Source organism: Suillus paluster (genome assembly GCF_016628075.1).
Source record: "Suillus paluster strain FC165 chromosome Unknown EDB91scaffold_72, whole genome shotgun sequence".
NCBI classification, from domain to species: Eukaryota; Fungi; Basidiomycota; class Agaricomycetes; order Boletales; family Suillaceae; genus Suillus; species Suillus paluster.
Genome location: NW_024537632.1, coordinates 63,777 through 86,845, shown reverse-complemented (window position 1 = coordinate 86,845; position 23,069 = coordinate 63,777). Strand labels below are relative to the sequence as shown.

At 49.6% G+C, this 23,069-nt stretch overlaps 4 protein-coding genes across 4 annotated transcripts; 3 read left to right on the top strand and 1 right to left on the bottom strand.

Moving 5' to 3' along the window:
- Window positions 1–8,785: 8,785 nt before the first annotated feature.
- EDB91DRAFT_1059590 (uncharacterized protein) lies at window positions 8,786–9,894 on the top strand (the record flags this gene model as incomplete). Its single annotated transcript, XM_041314262.1, has 4 exons — window positions 8,786–8,920; window positions 8,975–9,366; window positions 9,428–9,554; window positions 9,610–9,894. The coding sequence occupies 4 exons, from the start codon at window positions 8,786–8,788 to the stop codon at window positions 9,892–9,894; spliced, it is 939 nt and encodes a 312-aa protein (XP_041172941.1).
- Window positions 9,895–13,941: 4,047 nt separating this feature from the next.
- Window positions 13,942–14,822, bottom strand: EDB91DRAFT_1059610 (P-loop containing nucleoside triphosphate hydrolase protein; the record flags this gene model as incomplete). The annotated part of the gene is made up of 2 exons (XM_041314265.1): window positions 13,942–14,538; window positions 14,592–14,822. 2 exons carry the CDS (start codon window positions 14,820–14,822, stop codon window positions 13,942–13,944), a joined length of 828 nt encoding a protein of 275 aa, XP_041172940.1.
- A 1,111-nt stretch (window positions 14,823–15,933) lies between these two features.
- Window positions 15,934–17,460, top strand: EDB91DRAFT_1252721 (P-loop containing nucleoside triphosphate hydrolase protein; the record flags this gene model as incomplete). Its single annotated transcript, XM_041323544.1, has 2 exons — window positions 15,934–16,203; window positions 16,267–17,460. 2 exons carry the CDS (start codon window positions 15,934–15,936, stop codon window positions 17,458–17,460), a joined length of 1,464 nt encoding a protein of 487 aa, XP_041172939.1.
- A 224-nt stretch (window positions 17,461–17,684) lies between these two features.
- On the top strand, window positions 17,685–22,261 carry EDB91DRAFT_1157569 (uncharacterized protein). Its single transcript, XM_041319677.1, has 6 exons — window positions 17,685–17,889; window positions 17,942–18,889; window positions 18,950–19,372; window positions 19,612–21,168; window positions 21,224–21,361; window positions 21,416–22,261. Exons 1-6 carry the CDS (start codon window positions 17,701–17,703, stop codon window positions 21,857–21,859), a joined length of 3,699 nt encoding a protein of 1,232 aa, XP_041172938.1. The 5' UTR covers window positions 17,685–17,700; the 3' UTR covers window positions 21,860–22,261.
- The last annotated feature ends 808 nt before the right edge of the window (window positions 22,262–23,069 follow it).

Here is a 23,069-nt window from a genome sequence, read left to right as displayed (position 1 = left end):
CACAAGCAGCATCCCTTAGCAACACTAGACACCGTATGAAGGAGTCCCAGCCACGTCGGACGTGGGATGAGTCGGAGCCCAATGATCCCCTCCCACCCCCGGAATTCCCATACAGACCAACCAATGCCAATTACACACCAGTCACACCCACACGTAGAGGGTTAGGATACAAATGTCGACTGGAAACAACCACTTCTCCATCGGCCTCACCAAACACCGCGAGACAGACCAAACGCCGTCCTACAGAACACGTGGCTATGGTAACCGATGTAGACCAACGCGAATACGACTCAGAAATGGAGACGGACATCTACAGTGAAACCCGTTCGGAGCAAGGATGGATCGCTGACTTAAACCACCATCTTATCAAAGCTGCAGAGGCATTAGACAACATATCAATCCATGCTAAGTTCCCAGATAACATGTATGCCGCTGCTCAAAGAATTGCACAGGCCATCCTACCCCCTAAACCGGTTGAAACACCAAGGAACAATCCTGACAACATAATGCCGATCCTCAACCAACTCGTCAAAGATGTCCAGGAATTACGCCAAGGCAGTAAACCGGAAACCAGTCAAAACCCTCGTACTCAAATCGCAAATGGCCCCACCATAGTTCCCACTCCGAAGACCAAGACAAACTCAACTAAGTTCATGGAACAAGAGAACCGACGCCGAAACAATCTGCTAACCCGACACCACCCCTCTAGACTCATTCTTCACATAGAAACCCCTCCGGATCCTACACAACGGCAAAAGGACCAAGGATTAGTAGAAGCTATCAACGAAAGGCTCAAGGAGGTCACCAAAGTCACGGTTAATGGCGTAAAATGGAACACCAAAGGTAACTGTATCGTCATCACACATCCTGATTACACAGCGGATGACTTGCTTCCATTCAAAGATGCGTTCGCAGATTTAATTGTAGGAAACTCCAACTACTCAGCTGCACCAGACAAGGAATGGTTCCATGTCCTCCTCAACAGCGTGGACACTGGAAAATCCGATGCCGAAGACATGATGGAATTTGAACCTCAATCCGGAGCAGAGGTAATTTACGAGATGAAAACTAACAACCCCAGTGTACGCAACATCAATTTCAAAGCAGAACCCTCATGGATGGCTAAACCGGAGACCCTCAAACACAAATACCACTCAACTATGCTCTTAACGGTCTCGTCACAGGAAGAAGTCGATTACCTCCTCAAACACGTCAGCGGAGTCTTTTTATATGGACGGTACGCCTCATTTTCACAATTCCAAGATCTGAAACCCGTCCGTCAGTGCAACCGATGTTGGTCTTTCGACCATCATACGTCCAAATGTCCTAACCCCCCTAGGTGTCGAGTATGTGCAGGCGATCACACTGAACCGACGCACACCTGCAACTCATGCCCCAGCACGGCCAAGGCTCAAAAAGGATGCAACCACCTACCGATTAAATGTGTCAACTGTGGAGAAGCGCACATGGCAGACTCGACTAAATGCCCCATGCATATACTAACCAAAGGCTCTGCGAGAGACTCTCGACCAAGTGTCCAAGGGGGACGACGCACGCGCCGACCTCAAATTACTAACAATCCAGTAGCGCCTACAGAGACCCAGACTTCAACCCCACCCACAACTTCTCAGACTCATCTTGCAACGCCACAACCAATGACCGACGACACTATGGCTGGATGGCAATGATAGTCCATACTACGCAGCCCATAAAAATGATTCAACTTAACACTAACCATTCAAATATAGTTTGTCACGCCTTGCTCAACAGTACTATTCGTGAATACGACATCCTGCTCATAACGGAGCCATGGTATGGTGACATTGGAAATGGCACAAACGGCCCAGTATCATTGGCCGGTTGGCAGCCAATTCTGCCACTACCATCTGTCCCCACAAACATCATTCCTCGAGCCATGGCATACATCAAGAACAGACCTGATTTCACGGTTACACTTTGCTCTGATCTTGCAATGGATGCTGACATACAAATTTTACAGATCAACCAAGGGACACATACACCGACAATACTTGTAAATATGTATAACCAGAGAGCAGGCGAGGATCCATCGAACTGGTCATCAGACCGTCTATTCAACATTGAACTACCAAACGGAATGCCGGTCATCATCTCGGGAGATATGAACCTACACCACCCAATGTGATCAAACACAGCTGAGAACCCCAACCCTCGAGCAGAAGCTTTCATTGACTGGCTAACTAACCAGGGTTTTATAATGCTAAACAAACGTGGAGCAACGACTTACTTTGCCCACGATGGTGAATCATCATCGGTCCTTGACCTAACGTTCATCAATGATAAAGCATACAAACTCGACACGATCAAAGACTGGTCAATAGACCACCATAAAGCCTACGGATCAGACCACGCGGTGCTCACATGGACACTAGACCATGAACGTGTCCCTATCGAGAACATCACAGCTCAACGGTTCAATTGGAAAGATATCAACGAAGACACGATCAGCGCATGGAAAGGAGCGTTCATGAGAGAATTGATGGGTAGAGAAGATGCATGGATACCGCTACGTGACTCAACACGTCCCAATATTGACGATATTGAAAGAACAACCACAGCGCTTCAAGATGCACTCGTTCAAGCAACGGAAAGCTCAATTCCCACCCGCAAATCTAGTACACATGCAAAACCATGGTGGACTCCTGACCTCACGCAATCACTCAATCGCATTGCAGAGACTCGTGAAAGGGCTAGACAATATCTCATAGATACAGGCTTTGCTGACCACGACCTTATCCAACAGATTTGCCAACTACGCAATCAGTTCAAACAGAAGACACGCCTTGCTAAACGACAGTGGGCAAATGAGACTTTGGGAAAAGCTACCCCCGATGACGTCTGGAAGTTCACTCAATGGCCCAAAGGGATACGAAACTACCCCACGCCACCACTCAGACGAAACAACGGTCAAAACATGGCAATAACACATGAGGAAAAATGTGCTACATTACGAGGTGAACTGTTCCAACCACCACCAAACCTAGACTTAGCTGCACCAGACTTAGAACAGGACCTACCAGATGACATCCCATGGGAACCCATAACGTACGCTGAAGTGAAAAATGGTATCTACCGGCCAAATCGCAAAAAAGCTCCTGGACCCAGCCAAATCAACTACACAGCTCTCCGATGGGCCTGGGAGGCTGCATCAGAATATATCTACTTATTGATCTCACGTTGCGCAAATGTAGGTTACCATCCCATTGCCTGGCGACGCACAATCGCAGTGGCTCTACGAAAGCCCCGAAAACCAGACTACTCGAACCCGAGAGCTTACAGACTCATCCAGTTGGAGGAATGTCTCGGAAAAGTCCTCGAAAGTGTACAGGCAAGTAGACTAGCATATTACACAGCGAAATATCTGCTGGTACCCTCTTCACAGTTCGGAGGCCGCCCAGGGAGCTCCACAGTTGACGCAGCCCTCTCATTTGTTCATGATATCGAAGCAGCCCGCAACCATGGACTTGTCACGTCGTGCATCACGTTCGACATCAAAGGGTATTTCGACTTCGTGTCATGAATGATACCAACTGCATCTAAATTTCGATTATCAAACCCTAAGTCACCTTATCCGATAAGATTAGATTAGATAGATCCCTGATAAGATAAGATGGATAACCGATTAACGATCACTATCTTTACATCACATCTATACTACATCGACATCATCCATCTACATCCGTAACCCTAGACATACGAACTCATCACATCCTTAGAAGTCCTACGATTAGGCAACGGGTTACATCATAAGCATCTACATGCCTCTATGATCGAACCATAACCAAGAGTCCTTTACGAGCTATCTCTCGAAGAGTCATCATCCCTTCACATCGCAGACCTTCACTTCTCACACATGACATGTTAAGAGTTACCTCTGTCATTCACCGAAACCCTTACATTAGAACCTGTTGCACAGTCACAGCTAAACCCTGAACCCCTATCACAGAAGCACCGCTCATAGAGAAGCATGCTCATTACCGAAGACCCTGGAGAAACCCTTAGATACAATCGCACCCGATACATCTCCAGATCCTATCTCTTATCGAGATCCTTAATCACTGCTCGAGACTTCTTGTCACAGAACTCTCTCACACCCTTCTTAATCTCCGCCTACCCTGAATAGAAGCAGTCCCTGAGAACCCTGCTTAATTACTGACACCCCTATGAACCCTTTCCCCTTTCTTGTAGTTGATTGGTTGATAAGACGTCCTATACCCTAGGCGCAATGTTATGACCGTATATAGATATATCACAACCTTTCATACTCAGATATCTCCGCTTAGAGAGTAGTATATAGTTTAGGTCGTAGTCAGTAGTACTCCTTAGACTTAACCTCTTCGTTCTTACGTTATCGTAGACCTAGACGTTCCCTCTCAAATCTATCCTTGCTTTATCCTCTTCAGACGAGTCCTGTGGTGTGATCCAAACTCCAGACACCTACTAGTTAGGTTAAGGGACGTTGGTCATAACACTTCGTCAATCATACACGGCTACTCCGGATACTTCAGGATAAGCACCTCCCACTCCCTATGATAAAATGGGTAAAGTCTTTCCTCAGTGAACAACAAGCAGCAATCTGTCTGGACGGAGTACTATCACCATCGGAACCAGTCGAAAACAGTATACCTCAAGGATCCCCAATCTCACTGGCCCTCTCGATTATCTGCACGAGCCCACTAAACGAAGCCTACAACACGAAAGCACGAGCTCGTGAACCATGCCCGGACAAAGCCACACCGACCACATTGGCCTGCTACATCGACGATGGAAACTTATATGTTTCCTCCCCATCGTTAGACACCAATGTCGCAATATTCCGGGAGGAGTTCATTTTTGTAAACAACTGGCTTCGCGAAGCTGGACTGATGGCAGAAATCGACAAATCCGAGCTCATCCATTTCACATGGCGTCGCGCACCAGATCGACCGCCTATTTTGCTGCCTAGCGACGAAGGACAGGTGACAATCAACCCCCGTGACTGTATCAAATGGCTCGGCATATATTTTGATTTTAAACTCTCTTTTCGCAGAAATGTATGTGAACTGGCAGGGAAAGCCGAAAATATTGCTCAAGGACTACATATGCTTGCAAATACGGTGAGAGGTCTCTCGCAATCACTACTGAGAACTGTATACTCGGCTTGTGTTCGCAGTGTAATGACATATGCCAGCCCCATCTGGTGGACGGGCATGAAAACCCATGCAAATATGCTCACCCGCATTCAAAACAAATCCCTCAGACATGTCTGCGCCGCTTTCCGGACCACCCCAATAAAGGCCCTAGAAATAGAGGCGTCAATCCCCCCCATTAACCTTTTCCTCAATCACGCAAATGACAATGCCGCCACTCGATTACTCAAACTCCCCTCATTCAACCCAATTCTACAGAGGCTTGACCAACCGTGGCGACAATTCAACCTCGCTGATCCCCCACCCGCTCTTCCTACCGACAAATACCGTCCCCGCAGCCGTAAACCACCAAAGTCGACCAGACTCACCCGTCTATCAACACAAGCATCCCCGGACGTGGAACGCATCAACATATTTGCACTGCCACCTTGGGCAAACACAGCGGAAACGTACCGTGGCCGCCTAATGATATCAGACAAACAAAGAGGAGGCAAGAAAGAAGCCGCCAAAGCGCACATACAAACCGCTCGGAATCTACAAATGGAGGACATGCACCTTCTCATGTACTCAGATGGGTCGAAACAATCGGTCGGAGAGGAGGAAAGAGCTGGAGCAGGATGGGCCGGTTATCATAGAGGAAGAGAAGTCTTCTGGGGCCAGGAAGGAATGGGTCCTAAGGCAGAGGTATACGATGCAGAGATGCTAGCACTCCTTCAAGCAATATCACGAGCTACTCGTTTCACACAAGACTCCCAGGTGACCCATTTACATTTCTTCATAGATAACAACTCTGTGGTGCAGGCTGCATATGCAGCTGCACCCGGACCCTCACAATACATTGTGTTACAGATCAAACGCTCAATCGAAGATTTCCTAACCACGTCACCCCTCCACCATGTCCAAATCACATGGATCCCAGAACACCACCATATCATCGGCAATGAATGTGCTGATGAGCTCGCCAAAGAAGCCACTGGACGTAACAACACGTCCCACTCGACCTACGCAAATGCGCGCCGAAGAAACAAGGAAGGGATCTGGCAGAAATGGACAGAGAGTTGGAATAGAGACGTGGCAGCACAGACTGGACGCTTCGCTATCGCAAATCGACTCCCACCAACGCTCAAACCTCGCCAACACTTCACTCATACTCCTCGAGAAGTATACGGCCGTCTTATACAATGTCGCACAGGACACAGATTCATTGGAGAATACTATGCCACATTTGTCCCCACCGAACCCACCCTCTGCCCATGTGGAGAACCACGTCAAACACGAGAACACATCCTACGTGACTGCCCGCAATTTACGCAACAGCGCATCCATTTAAGAGAGGTATCCTACAACATCATACTCAACGAAATCTTGGGTACGGAAAAGGGCATAAAGGCATTAGCGAAATTTATCGAAGAATCCAGCGCATTCAAGAAGGCCACACTGGAACGAGAAGGGGACTGGGAAGAAAGGAGAGGGATAGAAGCCTGAGTGAGGGCGGGAAAGGAGGTGACGAAGGAGGGAGGAGACGAGAAGAGCACAGAAGGAGGACAACAAACTCCGAGCCGTCACCGACAATGTCATTCTGAAGACTATCTTTGAACTCCTCTCGACTAGACACCATCGTGTTCAGACACAATTTTCTGGAGCATTTTTCGAGAAAGGTCAACTTGTTGGAGATTGCGAAATAAGGATGATGAGCTGATGGTGACGCTGTGCTCGACTGCAAGCCAGGTGCAAATTTCATCGAGGAACAGATCTGATTCTTCAACAAAGAGGTCTTCAACTGCCGTCATGAGTGCTCATGTGATTATTTGTGTGCGGTCGACAAGTGGAGAAGGGGACCTAGCAACAGTACCGAGGTCTTCAAACATGCTTCACCAACAAAAGCAGCTGGCCCGAGAAACACCGAGCATTTCACAGATATCTTCGGCCTCTCCAATCGTGATCCCAGAGTGTAAGCGCACATTCTTTCAGATCTTCGCTTATTCATCAGTTGACCATGTCGTACAGGCGATGGAGAAAGGTCAAACGTTCGTTGTTTTCGATATCTGCTGGCAGTCAAACGTCGTCCGAAGGGGATTTCCTTTTTCATCACATGCGTGCAGCATAGTGCAGCCTGATATAGATGTTCAGAATCAGCATATTGGGAGATATAGAGTGTCCATGACAGACAAGTGTGCCACATACCTGCGCAGAAGACTGGAACTAAGTTAAACCAGTGGTCTATCGACGGGCCAAGCGACTAGCTCTTGATGGAAGTGCAATCTAAGATGTTGCAATTGGTGTTTATCGGGATCGTTGGGTGGGTGGTTGCTGATATGGAAGATGGAATGAAGGTCTTTCACCATTTAATGGGTAGAGGAACTCACGCAAGTTTGGGAATGGACACAAGGCCTTTGAAGGTCTGTCTCTGTTGGGCACTCTAAATCACCAAACATATCATATGTCTGTACTAGTAGCTAACTGCACCATGTGCATGACGGATCGACTTGAAGCGGATTTGTGATCGCAGCATGACCCGCGACATACTGAGATCAAGGGATAGAAAATGGCGATAAAGAGTGTGGCCAGATGCTTGAAAAAAAAAACACTGCGGCAGAATCAAATGCAGGGTATATAATATTGGAGGTCAACTTGGAGGAAAACATACACAGAATATTGTATGGTCCCATGAACAAGTTGACATGAAATTTAAAGGCATTTTACATTTTACATTAGCCTGATCCCAGAGGTGTCCAGGACATTCCAGCTTGACTAAACAGGAGACCAAACATCAGGCTAATCGGTCCTTGTTGTCACTTGCAGCACAACTTATCTTGTAAGTTGTGGTTGACAGTGGACGCAAGGGGTATCAAAGGGTGACAGTGTTTGGGTATAGTATAATTATTTGACTATGATGACGTACTTACTACTCAGCGCTCAGCCTTTGAAGCTCGAAGCCATTCCGATCAGTATAATCATATGGATGTATTGACGCTCATCACATCTTGGCGCAGACTCCTGAGCGTCAGAGGTAAAAGACGGTAGACATCTAAAGAGAAAGAACTCGTATGAGTTCCCCAGTCAAGTGTAAGAGACTGGGGAAAAGAGAGAAACGAGCATAGCGAATCTATGGTACATGGGATTACTATATATGGTAAGTCCGCTGGTGTAGTGAGCGGAGGTCAGAAACAAGAAACAGAAATTGTACTACGTTGACGGGTTGATTTCCAACAAGAGGTGGAATTTGAGCGTGGACGTCTACGCTAGGTTCCAAAAATGGGGGGTAAGTAACCAGTTTTTGTGGTATTTTGGGGTAGATCCCATAGTAACAGAACACAGAAAGTCCGGGAGAGCACCTGACGATCATGGCAGGGTCTGTGAGGAATGGCGATGCCAAGGAACGTGCGTAGTCTTTACAAGATATCAATACGAGATAAATTTATTTATGCGCGAGCTGAGTGATCGCTGCGGAAAGAACGAGGCTGGTTGAACTGATCCGAGAAGTTGACTCTCCTGCACAGAGACTTATTTGATTTATAGCCTGATGACCAGCCCTTTACGTGTCAGAACTCAGTCGCACCTGTATAAAATGCGGCAGACTCGAGCGGCATTTACCTATTGTTCAAGCTCAAGCTAACATGTCGATCCTTACAACTGCCCAACTTGCAGAGTCACTCTTCCTGCAACCCATCATGATATCGATGAACAGCTTGGTCCAGACACTCCTTCTGTCCTTTCTCATGTCCGCCAATGGGCAGCTCGACTGGAGACCGGTATGCTCACTGATTCAATACCAGCGAATAGTACTGACTCGATTGCATTCGCAGATATCCATCTGTGTGGCGTCGGATATCCTTGTCATTGGCGCTGACCATCTTAAGGATCAAGAGGACGAATTCACATCTCACCACGATAATGTAAACGATCGACACCTTGTTTCTTTGTTTGTATATGCAAAAGTTTTCTTCGCCGTCAGTGCTGTGGTCCTTGGGTTGACACTCTTGCTATGCCCAATTCGGACGCTCCTCGCCACAGCAGTTTTCGTGGTTCCTGCTTTACTCTGGACCACTCCTATCAACCTGAAGGACTTGAGGCTGAATTTGAAGCGCCTAATCGGGATCGATGTTTTTGGTGAAGACAAGCATCAGGCACGCAAGTCTACCCTTGTCATCAAACGCATCCCTGGCATGAAAGCTATTTTTAATGGTATAATTCGAGGGTATGTCTGCATGTTTGCTATGAACCGATGCGACCTGTACCAATAAACCTATGCTTTTCAGGTGTGGCCTCTACGTCGTTGTCCGCACCGTGTTGTTCGGATCAGGAAGTTTGAATCATGCACTACCGTCCCCATGGACTAGTGCTCAACTGATAGCCTGGTCGACCGTCGACCGCGTATGTCATGCGGTACGTAGGCAGCGTATGATGACCGGCAGGATTTAATATTTAATTATATCTATAGGTCATGACTGATGTCCGTGATTTCGAGAACGATTTGAAGACCGGCGTCCCTACCATACCCATCCTTATCGGATCCGTCGTTAAGACGAAACTCGTGTTGACAGCCTGCCACATGCTTGTCATGTTGGTTTTCATCGAAAATCCATACATTATGTCGAGCTGCTTATGGGCCACAGCTCTGGTGTGGATGCTGGGAATACACTCGTCCAAAAGGGCTTTTTGGTGGAGCACTCATTCACGGTCCCCCTTCATTATCTGGTACTTCCTGATGAGGTACACCGCTTAGCTCCACAAGGAAAAGGCACACGAACACGTACTAAAACATAGACCATGTACTCGATGTACATGCGGAGTTTTCCCATCAGTCTTTTATTTAGTTTTTGAATCATAGTTTATTGTCCGTTGGGGCGAAGCCCTGTTGGACTCATGTTAGACAGTACATGCGGTATTTATGGTGTATCTAGTGTAGATATATATAACACCCTGGATGGTTGGTCAAGGCGAGACAGGCGTAGGACGGTTAGAGTCCCAGTGTAACTTGATCTCTCGATATAAGTCTGATTTTACTGATGGGCCAGGCACACTACTTATGCCTCCCGCGGTCCCGATGCCCGCCAGTTGTTCGGATTGAATTAAATGTGTCCGTTCGTGCCTATTAATTCATCAAGTGGACAAGGCGGCGCTACGAAGGTTTCATGCTCAGCGAAGACCCGGCGAAGTTGATGCGGAGCGAGTGGACTGCACATTCATGTTGGGCACAAGTATGCACATGTGGGTCGGCAGCGGTATGGGTGCAGCAGGCATGTTCGCGAATAAGGGCACAAACCACCTTCAATTAAGTATGAACAGGGTTCTACTTGTCTGTACTGGACCGTACAAGGTGTATATTTATAACTGCACTGAGTCTTGATAGGTATGCCTTGAACTTATTCCTGCGCGTCATCGACAATTACTGTCATTTTTATGACCATCTCTTCCTCCAGAGTAGTTGTAAACGAACAGGAGCGTTCCTGTGCATTCAAAACGGTGCTGTAGTTGGTGTAGCTGCGCATTTCTCATCAAGAGTTCAAATATTCCGCGGTTACGAAGACACTGACCTACCGGTGTTCTTCCCATGGGAAGGTGCCGCATGCGGTGCGACCGGATGGATGATAGCGTCGACAGGCCGTCCTATCCCAGTCTCTGACGCAGTTGCTTCCCAGTGTTTTGGGAAATTTTGACACAGGCCATCTGCCAGAGATGGTATGCGGCTATACCGCAGTTCTGTGGACGGAAAGCTGCTCCCGAGGCATGTGCGTCGTCCAACTCCATTGTTTCAAATATTAGCTTCCTTCCTGTGACAGAGGTCGTGATCATGATACCTTCGGCGGAACAGTCGCTCAAGATGTCCTTCTGCACGGTGTTACTGCGTGAATAGGCAGGTATATTTATAGTAAAATACTCAACTACTTACCGCGACTTCTCTAAGCAATCTATGCTTGATGGGTTTCAGCACGCTAGAAGGGGTTCATTTTTGCTTCTAATCCGCTTGTACATTTTGCACCTATGCTCATGCGGCCGAGCCTACGCCGGGGCTTTGAGCCCAAGCCGGGCCGGAACATCACTACTCATGCCTGTTGCGCCTATGCTGCTCATGCTATCACGCTCATCCCAGACGACACTGTAGATACAGTCTGAAATAACACGTCGCCTAGGACGATACGCGCTACGTATACGATGTGTGTGGTGATGATGATGGCCTGGAGTGTTACTAGAGAAGGTCGAATGGCGTGTAGTGTGCGTTGCTGAGCAAGAGATGATGACGTTGGACAAGGACAAAATATATTGTCAAAAATGGAAACGATGTCAGGTAAGAAGCGCCGTCGAGCAAAAAGAATAAGAAGAACCGATTTTGAGCAAGAAAAAAACAATGTCACTAAAAGAACGAAGAAAAAAGACTCGTACATTCAAGACCACCTAAACCGCAAGACAAAACAGGATTGGAGGAAGAGCATAAGGGTTCCTCGGTATTATCTCCCGTTATGCTTGTGTTTGACGGGGAAGAACGAGATCGCTGGAGTAGCGAGAGCGGAGATTGGATGTGGATGTGTTTGTTGCTGAAGGAAGGTTAGTCGGGTTCCGAATGAAGAGAGAAAGAACGGAGAAGGGGGCGCATTAGAATTGGCGTATCAGTAAAAACGGACGGATATTGAGATCATTGCGCGTCTTCCCTCCTCTACGAACGAAACAAATGAATAGTATGGCGTCAATGAATAGAATAGCTGCGTAGCAGCTACACGTAAAAGACTGGACGGATGAAAGCACACACCTCTGACAAGTACGTCATATTGCTGGAAGTTGTGAGAAGCGAGATGAGGACGAGGATAACGAGGCCGAGTGTGTAGCGGAGTCTGCAGTGAGCGTAGGAAGTGTCGGTAGACGAAGACACGCATGATACGCAGATCAACGAATCAAGACCCAAAAGGGAGAAGAAACTATCAGCCTCACACCAAAAGCCACGCACCCCAATATCTCAGGGTGCTGATGCTGCCAATGATGATGTTTCACCCTCTCACCCAGTACGCCGTGCAGACCCAGATCTCTCGTGATACCTACTGATGCATTTAGGCCCAGATGATGGGGGCGACGGAGAAGGGGCGTGTCCGTGAGCGAAAAGCAGGATGTGATCAATAGTTTAAAGTTATTTGGCACCTACGAACAGGTAAGCGTATTGGGCGAAGAGGAGGGTTGCTTGTGCGAGTGCTAGGGCTACAAGAGAGTCAGTTTGGGCAAGTAAAATGGGGACAGATAGAGAAGGTATGTATGGTGGGTATATGCAAGAGAACATAAATATATGCGCACACCATGCGTCACAACACACGATATACAGTGACTGTTTTTAAGCAAAACGGAAAGAAAGATATAACTCACCCGAAACCACTCTATCCCTCCCAAGAAGGCCGCGCACCGCGATTTCAAACGCATCAAATAATACCAATAAACCAGGTCTGTAGCACACACCAAGGACCTGATCGCCTGTCCACGCGTCCAGGTCAAAGTACCGAAGGAGAATGCAGCACGCATACAGCTTGTGACAAATGTCATCTTTGCTTAGATTCCAATCGAAGTGGGTATAAGGTGATAAGGAAGAGGAAGCTGATGTAGAGTTGGAGGAGAGATTGTGTCTGTTGTAAGATGCTAGAGCTTGAACTCTCGCCGCCTTGGACGTTGGTCACTGGAACCCAGGAAGACATTGAGGCGGGCGCATGGGCTGTATGCAATTTTGCAGGTCTTGGTTTAGGTTAGAAAGGACGGGCAGGGTCGAGGAAGAGAAGAAAACGTGAGAGAGGGAATGCATATCTTGATTCTTCTGTGTGTTGTCATGTCGTCTGGCATGCATGGCTCCTGTTCTGAAATTTATACTCACCCAGTTTGACCTAGTCGACCGCAGGGAGATCCTGCCACTGAACGCGAGGGTGCCATCTGCTGACACTATTGAAAGAGATGCTCACTATGTTTATGTAGTTGGGCCGCGTTCGGCGTTTTATTGGGGCGCGAACGCATCACCTACCTGAATAATGGCTGTCTCATCTAGATTCTTCGCAGTAAAGCAGGAACATGCTGGCGCAGAGCGAAATGTCAACGGACCAAGTCCTCTGCAAACGTACCAGATGTGGCCACCGCGTACTAGTGGTATCTAACACCATGTGCACAACGTTGAAGCTGAAATTACGATCAAGACCAGCCAAGACCCATCGAACTAAGCGCTGGCTCCGCATTTCGAAGAGACTTTTCAACGGTCCTGTCTCGTTCGAAGTAAGGGAGCAGTCGCGCGTGACGGGCTTGAGGGCTTTGCGGAACTTGGTGAGTGTACCTTGATTTTAAACACCGTGGCGCGTCAGGTGACACGAGAGCTGGCACGTGCACAGTTTAGATCTGTACGTTAAACGTTGGTTAAACATTTACTACAGAGGTGTACTCAGTCGCAGTGCATCGATCCGCACACTCACAGTCTCACAGTCGGACTCGTGTTCGCTGTCTGCTCAAGGCCGGCCAATAGTATCAATTATTACACCTCCAGATCGTCACGCGTGCTACCTTGAGTGACTAGTAGCAAATATATCTCTACATATGCTCTACCACTGCAGCTGTGAATTCGAAATTAGTGCAGCAACGTGAAGGTATTCAACCATGCATATGATTGTCGCATAAATCCTGATAACCTCCCAACTTCTCGAGGTCAATTGCTTACGCTGCAGGTAGATCGAACGGTCAACATTCAGATCAATTGCCAGACGGTAGCGATGAATATGATAGCATGCTAGATAACCAAAGGCACTAGTTACTGGATACCCTATGAGGAAGGCAGTCCTATATTTTGAAGAAGCTGCGCTGCATGTTCCTCTTTCAGCTTGCAACGCTTCGTGAGCATCCGCATCGTGTTCCAGTGATCCAGCTTTAACCTAAGCGCTTCTGGAACCAGAAGCCACAGCTTCTTGCACAACCATGAAAACCAGCCAATCACATCCACCAAACATGCCTCCCTACTTCCAAGTTCCCTCAATATATTGTGCACCTTCGTCCTGGATTCGGAGTATCTTGTTGCGTAGGCGTTGTTGTGGCCTTTGATGGTGGTAATGCAGACGTGCGTAACGGGGTCGATGCCGTACGCTTTGAAATGTGCCTGGTTGCGCGTCCACCATTCATCCATGCTCTCCTCCTCGTTCTCAAGGTTGGTGACGACCAGAGCGAGGGGCACTTGTCCCTGGCACAGGAACTCGAAGATTAATCTATAGTTCTGCTGCGTAGTCGTTGTCACTCTGCCCTTGACGCAGAAAAGCAACCCATGTACGCCTCCTTGGTTCTTGAGCGAGACGATGAGCTCGTGTGCCTTCACTAGGGCATTTAGATATCCCGTGTGACTATCCACAGTGGGGGTGTCTAAGCCTGCCTAGATGATTGCGACTTAGAATGCCGCATGTCACGATGATTGCATTTCCTTACTGTGTCAAATAAATTTACATTAAGCTGGGGATCAGATACTCTGATCTGATGCTCAGTTGATCCGAGAGTACAGGATAGTGCGTCGGGAGAGACCTTGGCAACTTGTTCCCCAGCAATGAGATTTATCAACGAGCTCTTCCCTACGCCCATCTCGCCGAAGACGATGAAGTTCGGAATGGAGCGCACGGAAGCTGTAGGTGGATAGCTGGCCCTGCTGGGTGCGCGCGTCATGGCGTAAAAGAGGATGGCGGCTAGGGGGTAGAGCGACAGCTGTAGGGTATACACAGAACGACGCTATATTGAACGCCCAATCGTTGGAATAACGAACAATTTTATGAGTCATCCTGCTAGGTGATGCATGCAACGGCATGCACCTGCATAATGTCCGCGTGATAGTTCAGAAGTTCGAATTTCGAAGAGACCCCAATGTAAGATCATCATAACGGAAGATATACACTGCATCTTCCGCCAAACGTGGATCCAACGTAGGCGCAGTATCCCATCAGAAATTCAACAGTACTTTTAGTAATCAGCGTGATGATTTCATGACATTTTACATACATTTTTCAGAAGTGATCGATGTTGAGCCTTGGAGGTATTCACGCGCACGATTGACACGACTTGATATAAAACGCATCACACTAACCGGGCAGAATGAAACTCAAGCTAAAAATTGAGTTGAGTGTCATCAAATCGTGCATCCATAATATGCTGTTCTGTGTATCGAAGACCGAGAACCGCTTGACTCATCGCCGCAGCACTGGCATGCTAGCCTATATAGTGAAACCTTGACATCTCCCTCGACGGATGCGCATCGAAGAGAGGACACGCTAGCGCAGGCTGACGCCAGCCAAGACCCGTCCGAGTAAGTCCTAGTTTCCTAAGAAGATAAAGGCAAAGCCCAAACTCCGCATTCTCCCCAAAAGCTCAGCCTTGGTATCAACAGAACCACCGAAAATGAAACCCTTGCGGGAATAACACTGGGTTCGTACGGAATGATACGAGTAGATGTTGACCAACGGCACCAGTGGTGGAAACATGCGGATGATTGTAGACTGTGGTGTTATTGGTGTGTTTGCCCCGGCGTCATTAGGGAAGTGCTCTGATATCGGCAAATCACATCAAGGCCTCGAGGCCTCAACTTCCATTCCTTGATTGCTCACTGTGTCTTCTATTTCCGCCTCATTCAAAGGAAGCACATGAGCGTTTGCTGCGTTCTCCTAGATCTTGGCGGACCGAGGCATGTGCCGGATGCAAGGCCCATACAGACTTCGCTTAGCGTGCATTAATAGGCTTCCATAGGCAACTTCAGTTGCGCCATCCCCTCACAAACCTTCCTATCATGTCTGTGGATACAGCTATCGACATACCCGGCGGACAGTCTGGTGTTTCCTCCCCTTCGTCGTCGTCGTCGTCCGCTCTTAGCAGCGACTCAGAATCATTACCCCCCGATGTTAATCATCAATCACATAGTGTATCAGACACGGCACCGCGTATGGAAAATCTCTCCAGTCATGCTGCGGGCGGTACCGAGCAGGTACATTATGATCACCAGGGAGTACCGGGACGTGAACAGCAACAATTATTACCAGCATCGACGAGCAACCACGACGTACGTGCCCTACTTCTTGAACTGCACCACCCCTTTGGAAAGCTTATGGATCAAATGTAGCAGACCCGCCCGCGGGAAAGGAATGTTGTCATCTTCGGCGAAAGCGGCTCAGGGAAAAGTTCAGTTGTCAATGCAATCGCGCAAAAACCACGGGCAAAGACATCTGGTGATGCAGCGGGATGCACTTTCAGCTTTCAACGCTATAGAGAGGAAATTTCTGGCCAGAATTTCGTCCTATTCGATACCGCGGGTCTCAATGAGGGGACTGAAGGCACAGTGCCGGAGGCGGATGCGGAAGAGGAATTGAAGTACCTGCTACGCAAACTCGCGGATTCAGATGGCATCGACCTTCTGGTGTACTGCGTGCGCAGCACGAGAGCTCGCCGCGTCCTTATTCAAAACTACAACATTTTTTACTCTGCGATCTGCAGGAAGAAGGTCCCGATCGTCATTGTCATCACAGGATTGGAGAACGAAACAAATATGGAGGGGTGGTGGACTACCAATGAGAAGGAACTCAAGAATCGTGGCATGCATTTCGACGACCATGCATGCGTCACAACGCTTCCCAAACGCCGAGGGGTCCCGGAAGTCTTCGATGATCGTATTGCAGAGTCCAGGGAAGCTCTGCGCACACTTATTGTAAAAAATTGCTCGGGATGGGCGGTCGAGGACTCGAGCTGGCGCAAGCGGGCTTTCGCAGAAGTGCGAAACATGATCATTGGTAGCTTGGGTAGCGAAACCTCGCCATCCATTCTCATCATCTGTGACCCGTCACAAAAAGAAGAGGTAGAGATCGCACCTTCCATCCGTGGTATCGTGAAGCTTGCGTCCATCGGCGGGGAGACATACCAAGTTCACTGTGTTCCTCAACCCAAGTCAACTTCAAACGTCGAGGGAAGGCTCGAAGGGGATCTTCTCATATATTACACTCGCGCTGATGGGCATTCTACTGCTCGCGAGAAGTTCCGCACGTTCTCCAAAAAATACGGCGGGAACATAGTGCCAGTCATCGTCGTAGTCAAAGGTCTAAATGACGGAAAATCTGCTGATCGGTGGGTCGAGGAACATATCATGTACGATGGCGTCGGACATCTATACTCGACATTTATTCCAGTTGAAGACCTCGAAGATGATTCTGTGAAGCAACAGTCGGAGCGGGAGCTACAGGGTCTTATTAGACAATATTGTCTCATCCGAAACGAAGGGAAGGGGGAGGGAAAGTATAGAAGAATATTGAAACGACTCTTTTGGTAGATATCGGCTATAACCGGTTGTTTCAAGAGAGGAGACGTCGTTTATGCTATTCATGTGAATGAGCATTGAGCGGGCGCGTGGGTCATAATAAAAATTTGAAAACAATATTAATGTTTAGGTTTAGTATAAGTTGAATAGGTATTCGGTGTGACGCGATCACATGACCTGCACGTGGTCCATGACGCGAACTCCGAACAAACCAAAGTCTGCTAGTTGGACTTGCTCGTCGACGAACCCGACATGGACGGTAGTGAAATAGGGCTGTTTGGGACACTGCGACTGATAAAACGGACGACGAATGAGCAAGTGGCAGCTTTCCCAATTGACGAGGAGACGGTCACCTTTGGACGCGACCCAACGTGTAGTGTTCGTCTCTACTATCCAGATGTCAGTGCTCTGCACGCAAAAATTGTATTTCAAGAGAGAAAGGTGCGTGAACTGTTTATTTTCATTTGCTAACACCACTTGAACTCGCTAGCAGGCTTTCCTCGTCGTTCTTGGCGACGCTGGCCTCACCATCGACGGCTGCCCCGTCCTCCCTTCCACCAATCCCTCCCTTCCCACCACAATCCCGGTCTCAAACAATTGCGAAATCGAAATCCACAAGAAGCGTTTCGTATTCTCCTACCCACCCAAGCAGCTTCGTTCTCCGCTGTACAACATCGATTCACCAGTTAAACCCGACAACGGAAGCGGAGGACGAAGGAAATTGCGAATGAGCATGATCCACAGCGCTCAAGTATTCACCCCTCGCGGAAAACCCTCCTCTGATCCGCTCGCAAACCTGCGCATCCTTCAGAGTCCACTCAAACAATTCGTGCCATCCCCGCGCAAGCCTTCTGCGCTCAAGAATTCACATGTTCCAGAACCAGACGAAATAGAAGAAGAGATCATCCTCGTGGAGTCCAACACTCCGCATGTAGTACAGGAAGAGAAAGACCTCGTAATCTTGGAGCGTGTCGACATCCCAGCCCCTCCACCCACCCCGTCTGTGCAAAGGCCAAGACCAAGTATTAATATGTACAAGACTCCGAATAGGCGCACTCGCCCCTCGTTACACCGTGCCGTACTGATACGCAGTGTGCATCGTGCTGTCATGGCGCGCGAGGAAGAAGACGAAGAGAAGGAGGTTGAGGATGTGATTGTAGGTGAGGCTGTGGTAGAGGAGGGCGATGAGGATGATAATGAACATGAGGAAGAAGGCGACGAACATGAGGAGAGTGCAGGCAGCGACCACGAAGAATCCGATGAAGATGGACATGCCACAGACTCAGACGCGACCGACGAGCCTACTCCTCAACCAAGCACATGGCGTAAATCTCTCGATGCTGTGCGTGCGCGAGTTGTATGGCCTTTCCGCTCAAGTTCCACCGCGCCCGAGGAACACGACGACGAAGACCAGCAAGATGAGGAAGAAGAAGAAGACGAGGTACGTCTTTCCTTTCCTTCTGTTTGTTCTTCTCGTTAAACTCACTACGTACAACATCAGCACGCCCAAATGGACATCAATGAAGACGTCCAACCCCCACCCCCATCCTCCTCCCCGCCTCCTACTCACATCGCACCTCAAGTCCGACCACACCTCACACCTGCAAGAGCACCTCGACCTCTAGGCTCATTCATGACACCCCAGGTGCCCCACCTACAACCTGGCATTGGTATCGGCCGCGGTGCGGGACGAAACTCCTTTGGTGGGGCATTGCGCGTGCCGTTACCCCCTGGGGTGTCTGCGCTTGCGCCACCTGCTGAACCGACGGGTCCCGTGGAGACGTGGGGAGGTGCGAAGAGAGTACGTGTCGAGCCGAAGTGGCGTGTTGGGGAGATTGAGGTGCGGGCTGTGAAGGAAGTGAAGGAGGAGGAAAAGGGTGGATCGGGACTTGGGAGGACGCGCGTGAGTGAGGAGGAGAGGAAGGTGAGTACATGCGTTTCTTTTTGCTTTTCTGGTGCGCAAGGAGTCGGGAAACGACACGGGAATGTGCAGTTTGTGTTGCATTTGAATCCCGCTCGCTCCGCTATAAGCTCGACATAACTTTGATACAGGTGCCTATATGCGGGCGTACGAGAGTTTGGATGTCTGCTTTGCTTTTTTTTCCTTGTCTCCCCGTGATTCATGCCCCATGATGTCAGTTCCAACTAACCAGCACCCCACAGGCCATCCAAGAGCGCCGCAAATCCGCACTCACTACACCCGACCCATTCTTTGCACAGGTTCCAGGTCTGCGGCGACTCTCCGTTGCACCCACCACACCCTCTGCCCCTGTCGAAGCGAGCAACGGGAACACGCAACGGAAGTTGCCCTCCCTGCTGGACTCTGCCATCCGCACTGTCAGGGAACGCAGTGCATCCCCTACAAAGTCAGGTGAGAGGAGTATATCGCCGACCAAATTCGGGGAGAGAAGTACGTCGCCGACAAAGTCAGGCGAGAGGAGTGCATCGCCAACCAAGTTTGGAGAGAGAAGCGCATCGCCTATGAAAGCCCCCAGCCTCTCGCGTCCTGCATCGCCTACGAAGTTATTCTCTTCCCCTGAGAAACCGTTTGAATCGCCTGCCAGGGCTGCTTATACACCATTCGGGCGCCCTCCGTCGCTCTTGAAGGCTCCTCTGACGCCGCATAGCGAGGAGGATGAGGAGGATACGCGGAGCTTGTTGGATCGGATGAAGCGGACTGTGGAGGAGATGAAGCGACGTAGGAGCGTGGGTCCGTTTGGGGAAGAGCATGAGCACGAGGATGAGGATGATGAGGATGCAGAAGACACAGTGGATGTTGATGAGCGTATGGATGCCGAAAAGAACGCTGAAGAAGACGCCGAGGAGGAACAACAAGCAGGCGAAGATGAAGAAAACAGCGATAAAGAAAACGGCCTTACATCCTCACTCCGAGAACCAGAGTCTTCTTCACACTCTGAACCTGAACCCAAGACTGAGCACATGTCTGCACCTCTCTCGCCGACGCGTATCGCGCTTGACCTCGACCTCGAGCTAGAGAGGACGCCGTTGCCCCAGCTCACGCGTCCCACCTCCCGCGCACAGCACAAGAATGTACCGTCGTTTGCGGGGCCGCAGACGCCCGCTCTCGCGTCACTCAAACATCTCTTCCCCCCGCCTGCGCCGGTGCCAAGCACGCCGGCGGTGAAGAGCATGCGGACATTGTTCCGTGGGGCCGGCAAGAGTGTCGCGATGGGGATGGGAGAGGAGGTGTTGGAAGGTGTTGGGGAGATGATGGTCACGCCTGAGGGGTATCGTGCCCGAGATGAGCTAGAGGATGGTAAGATGGAAGGTGAGGAGCAAGAACAAAGGAGAGAGACGGAGAAAGAGGAACGTAAACCTGCAAGAACGACTTCCCGAAAGACCCCTGTTCCCGTTCCTGCTTCTGGGCCTACCACAACAGCAGCTCGGCGCCGCACGACGAGGACTGCTGCAGCGACGGAGACTGCTGTTCCCAAGGAGAGGGTGCCATCTACTTCCAGGACTGTCACACGTGTGGAGATAGTGCCTTCGAAAAGGATGCAGATGGTACCTCCCAGACGTGCAGAGAAACAGAAAGAAAAGGCACAGGCAAAGACCTCCGAACCAGAGCCAGAGCCAACACCCGAAGAGGCAGAGGCAGAAAACGAAGTTCAGGAGATCCCCCCTCAGGTTGCCGCACAAAATAAACCTACGAGAGCGCGCCTGCTTCGTGCGCGTAAGGATATCGCAGCTGAGAACTCGGTATGCATCCTTATAGCATGTCTTGTGGGTAGCTAATGATCACGTGTCTGTTTAGGACGAAGAGCCTGCTGTTGTGCCAAGGATGCGAGACGCCAGTACTGAACCCAGGGCACGCCCTGCGAGTACTGAGCCTAGGGTTCGTGCAGCTACTGCTACAACAGCAAGAAAAGCGAAAGTCGATAATGTAGAGACGGTGCTTTCTCTTCCTATTTTCTATCCTAACTTCATCCTCATGTCACTCCCACAGGTCCCAAAAACCCGAGCGACCCGCAGCCGTGCTACCCCTGTCCCAGTGGCTCGATCCGAGCCCGCAAAGGCGCGCCCACGAGCCCCCGCAAAGTCAAAGGCCGCAATCACGACGACCCGCGCACCCTCACGGACCAAAATGCACAACGCAGAAAACGACGAGGATGCTGATGGGGACGACCCCCTTGATTCCATCACTCAGCCTGAAGCCCCAGCTCCCGTACAGAGAGGGAGACGCACGCGGGTAGTGACAGCACCTGTGAAAGAGGAGGAAGTCGACATTCCGGTTCCCGGGAAGGCGAAGAATGCAACAACGACTCGCAGGCGTGCGGTGACAGCAGTGGATAAGGAAAATACCCCGTCGAGTTCGAAGGAGGATGAGGGTGAGCGGAAGAAGGAGGTGGAGGTGAAGCGTACGACGCGGGCAACGAGGTCGCGAGCGTGAGGCTATGTCGAATTTCTTTGTCCGATCTGAATTCTTCCGTGTGACGATGGTAATACCCTATGTATGTTGACTATTGTATACTATGGTATACATACGTTCCTAGGACGAACAAGCTACAGCTGACTACGCTAACCCCTACCGACTCAGCCCTCGTCTGAATTATTCTGGAGCACTTCCGAGTATGTCATGCGCCGTCCGCCTAGAATATCCGACTCGTCCAATTTTTCCCATCCGTCCCCCTCGGTGTCGTAGTCATCCTCGATGGGTATTACTTTTGGGTTAGACTCAAGGATCTCAAAGTCCCCCAGTCGGCTCTTGGCTATATCCATGCTCTGTTAGCGCTTTATTCTCGGGCTATGATAAATATGATGCGCCTTACCCTTGCGCTGGCGCTTGGAGGGTAAAATTCGTGCGTCGTCGAAGAGGGAAAATATTGTGCTAAATGACACAGGGGAACAATCCTCTGATGTATCGTATTCCTCAGCGTCGTGGGCATCATCGACCGAATAACCATCGATGGCGGCCGTGCAAATGTGCCCCCTGCTTTTCCAAGTGGAGCCGTCCCCGCGTCCGGGGTTTCGACGTAGGATGGTTCCATTGCCGCGTTTGCCGGAGTGCTATGACGTAGGGTGTTGTGGTGAGTGCCTGCGAATTCTTCCAGGATGACTACAGCATACCTTTTTCTCCCATGCCTTGGTGCTAAGAGGTGGCATGTTTGTGTGGTGTTTAGTAGGAGTATTGGCGTGTTAGTCTGGGTAGAAGGACATTTCGCTTAAGGCCTTTATAAACGGGTCAATGAGTCAACGGCTTGACTGACTTTGACTAGTCGCACCCGATGCGGAGGATATTTGGAGTCTTATTTGCGTTCACGTCAAGGAGCCGATCCTGAGCGTTTCAGCTACATGTGTGAGTCATTGGCTTGCGGAAGCGATGACTACCGTGACTATCAACTCGTTGTTGACCACTATTGGATGCGCGTCTACACAGCATGACGATAGCTCCCTAGGAGCGGTGTGGAATAAAACAGCGGGAGAACCAACAATCTAATTAAAACTTCCGGTTTATCTCTGACAGGCTTGGGTAATGGTCACAAAAAGAGGAAACCTCGACGACGCAGGTGTCTCGAATGCGAGTGGTCTCACGGCTATTGAGCCTGTGTCTGCGTTAGCGTTGACCTGCCCGAGCAGAATGACTCATTCGGCAAGGAGCG

What these genes read in the sequence shown, in the direction of transcription:
- EDB91DRAFT_1157569 (XM_041319677.1), top strand. Translation starts at nt 17,701, where the DNA reads ATGGACGGTAGTGAAATAGGGCTGTTTGGGACACTGCGACTGATAAAA. An exon ending in TTGTATTTCAAGAGAGAAAG is followed by an intron (nt 17,890 to 17,941) that starts GTGCGTGAACTG and finishes ACTCGCTAGCAG; the next exon opens with GCTTTCCTCGTCGTTCTTGG. An exon ending in ATATCGCAGCTGAGAACTCG is followed by an intron (nt 21,169 to 21,223) that starts GTATGCATCCTT and finishes GTGTCTGTTTAG; the next exon opens with GACGAAGAGCCTGCTGTTGT.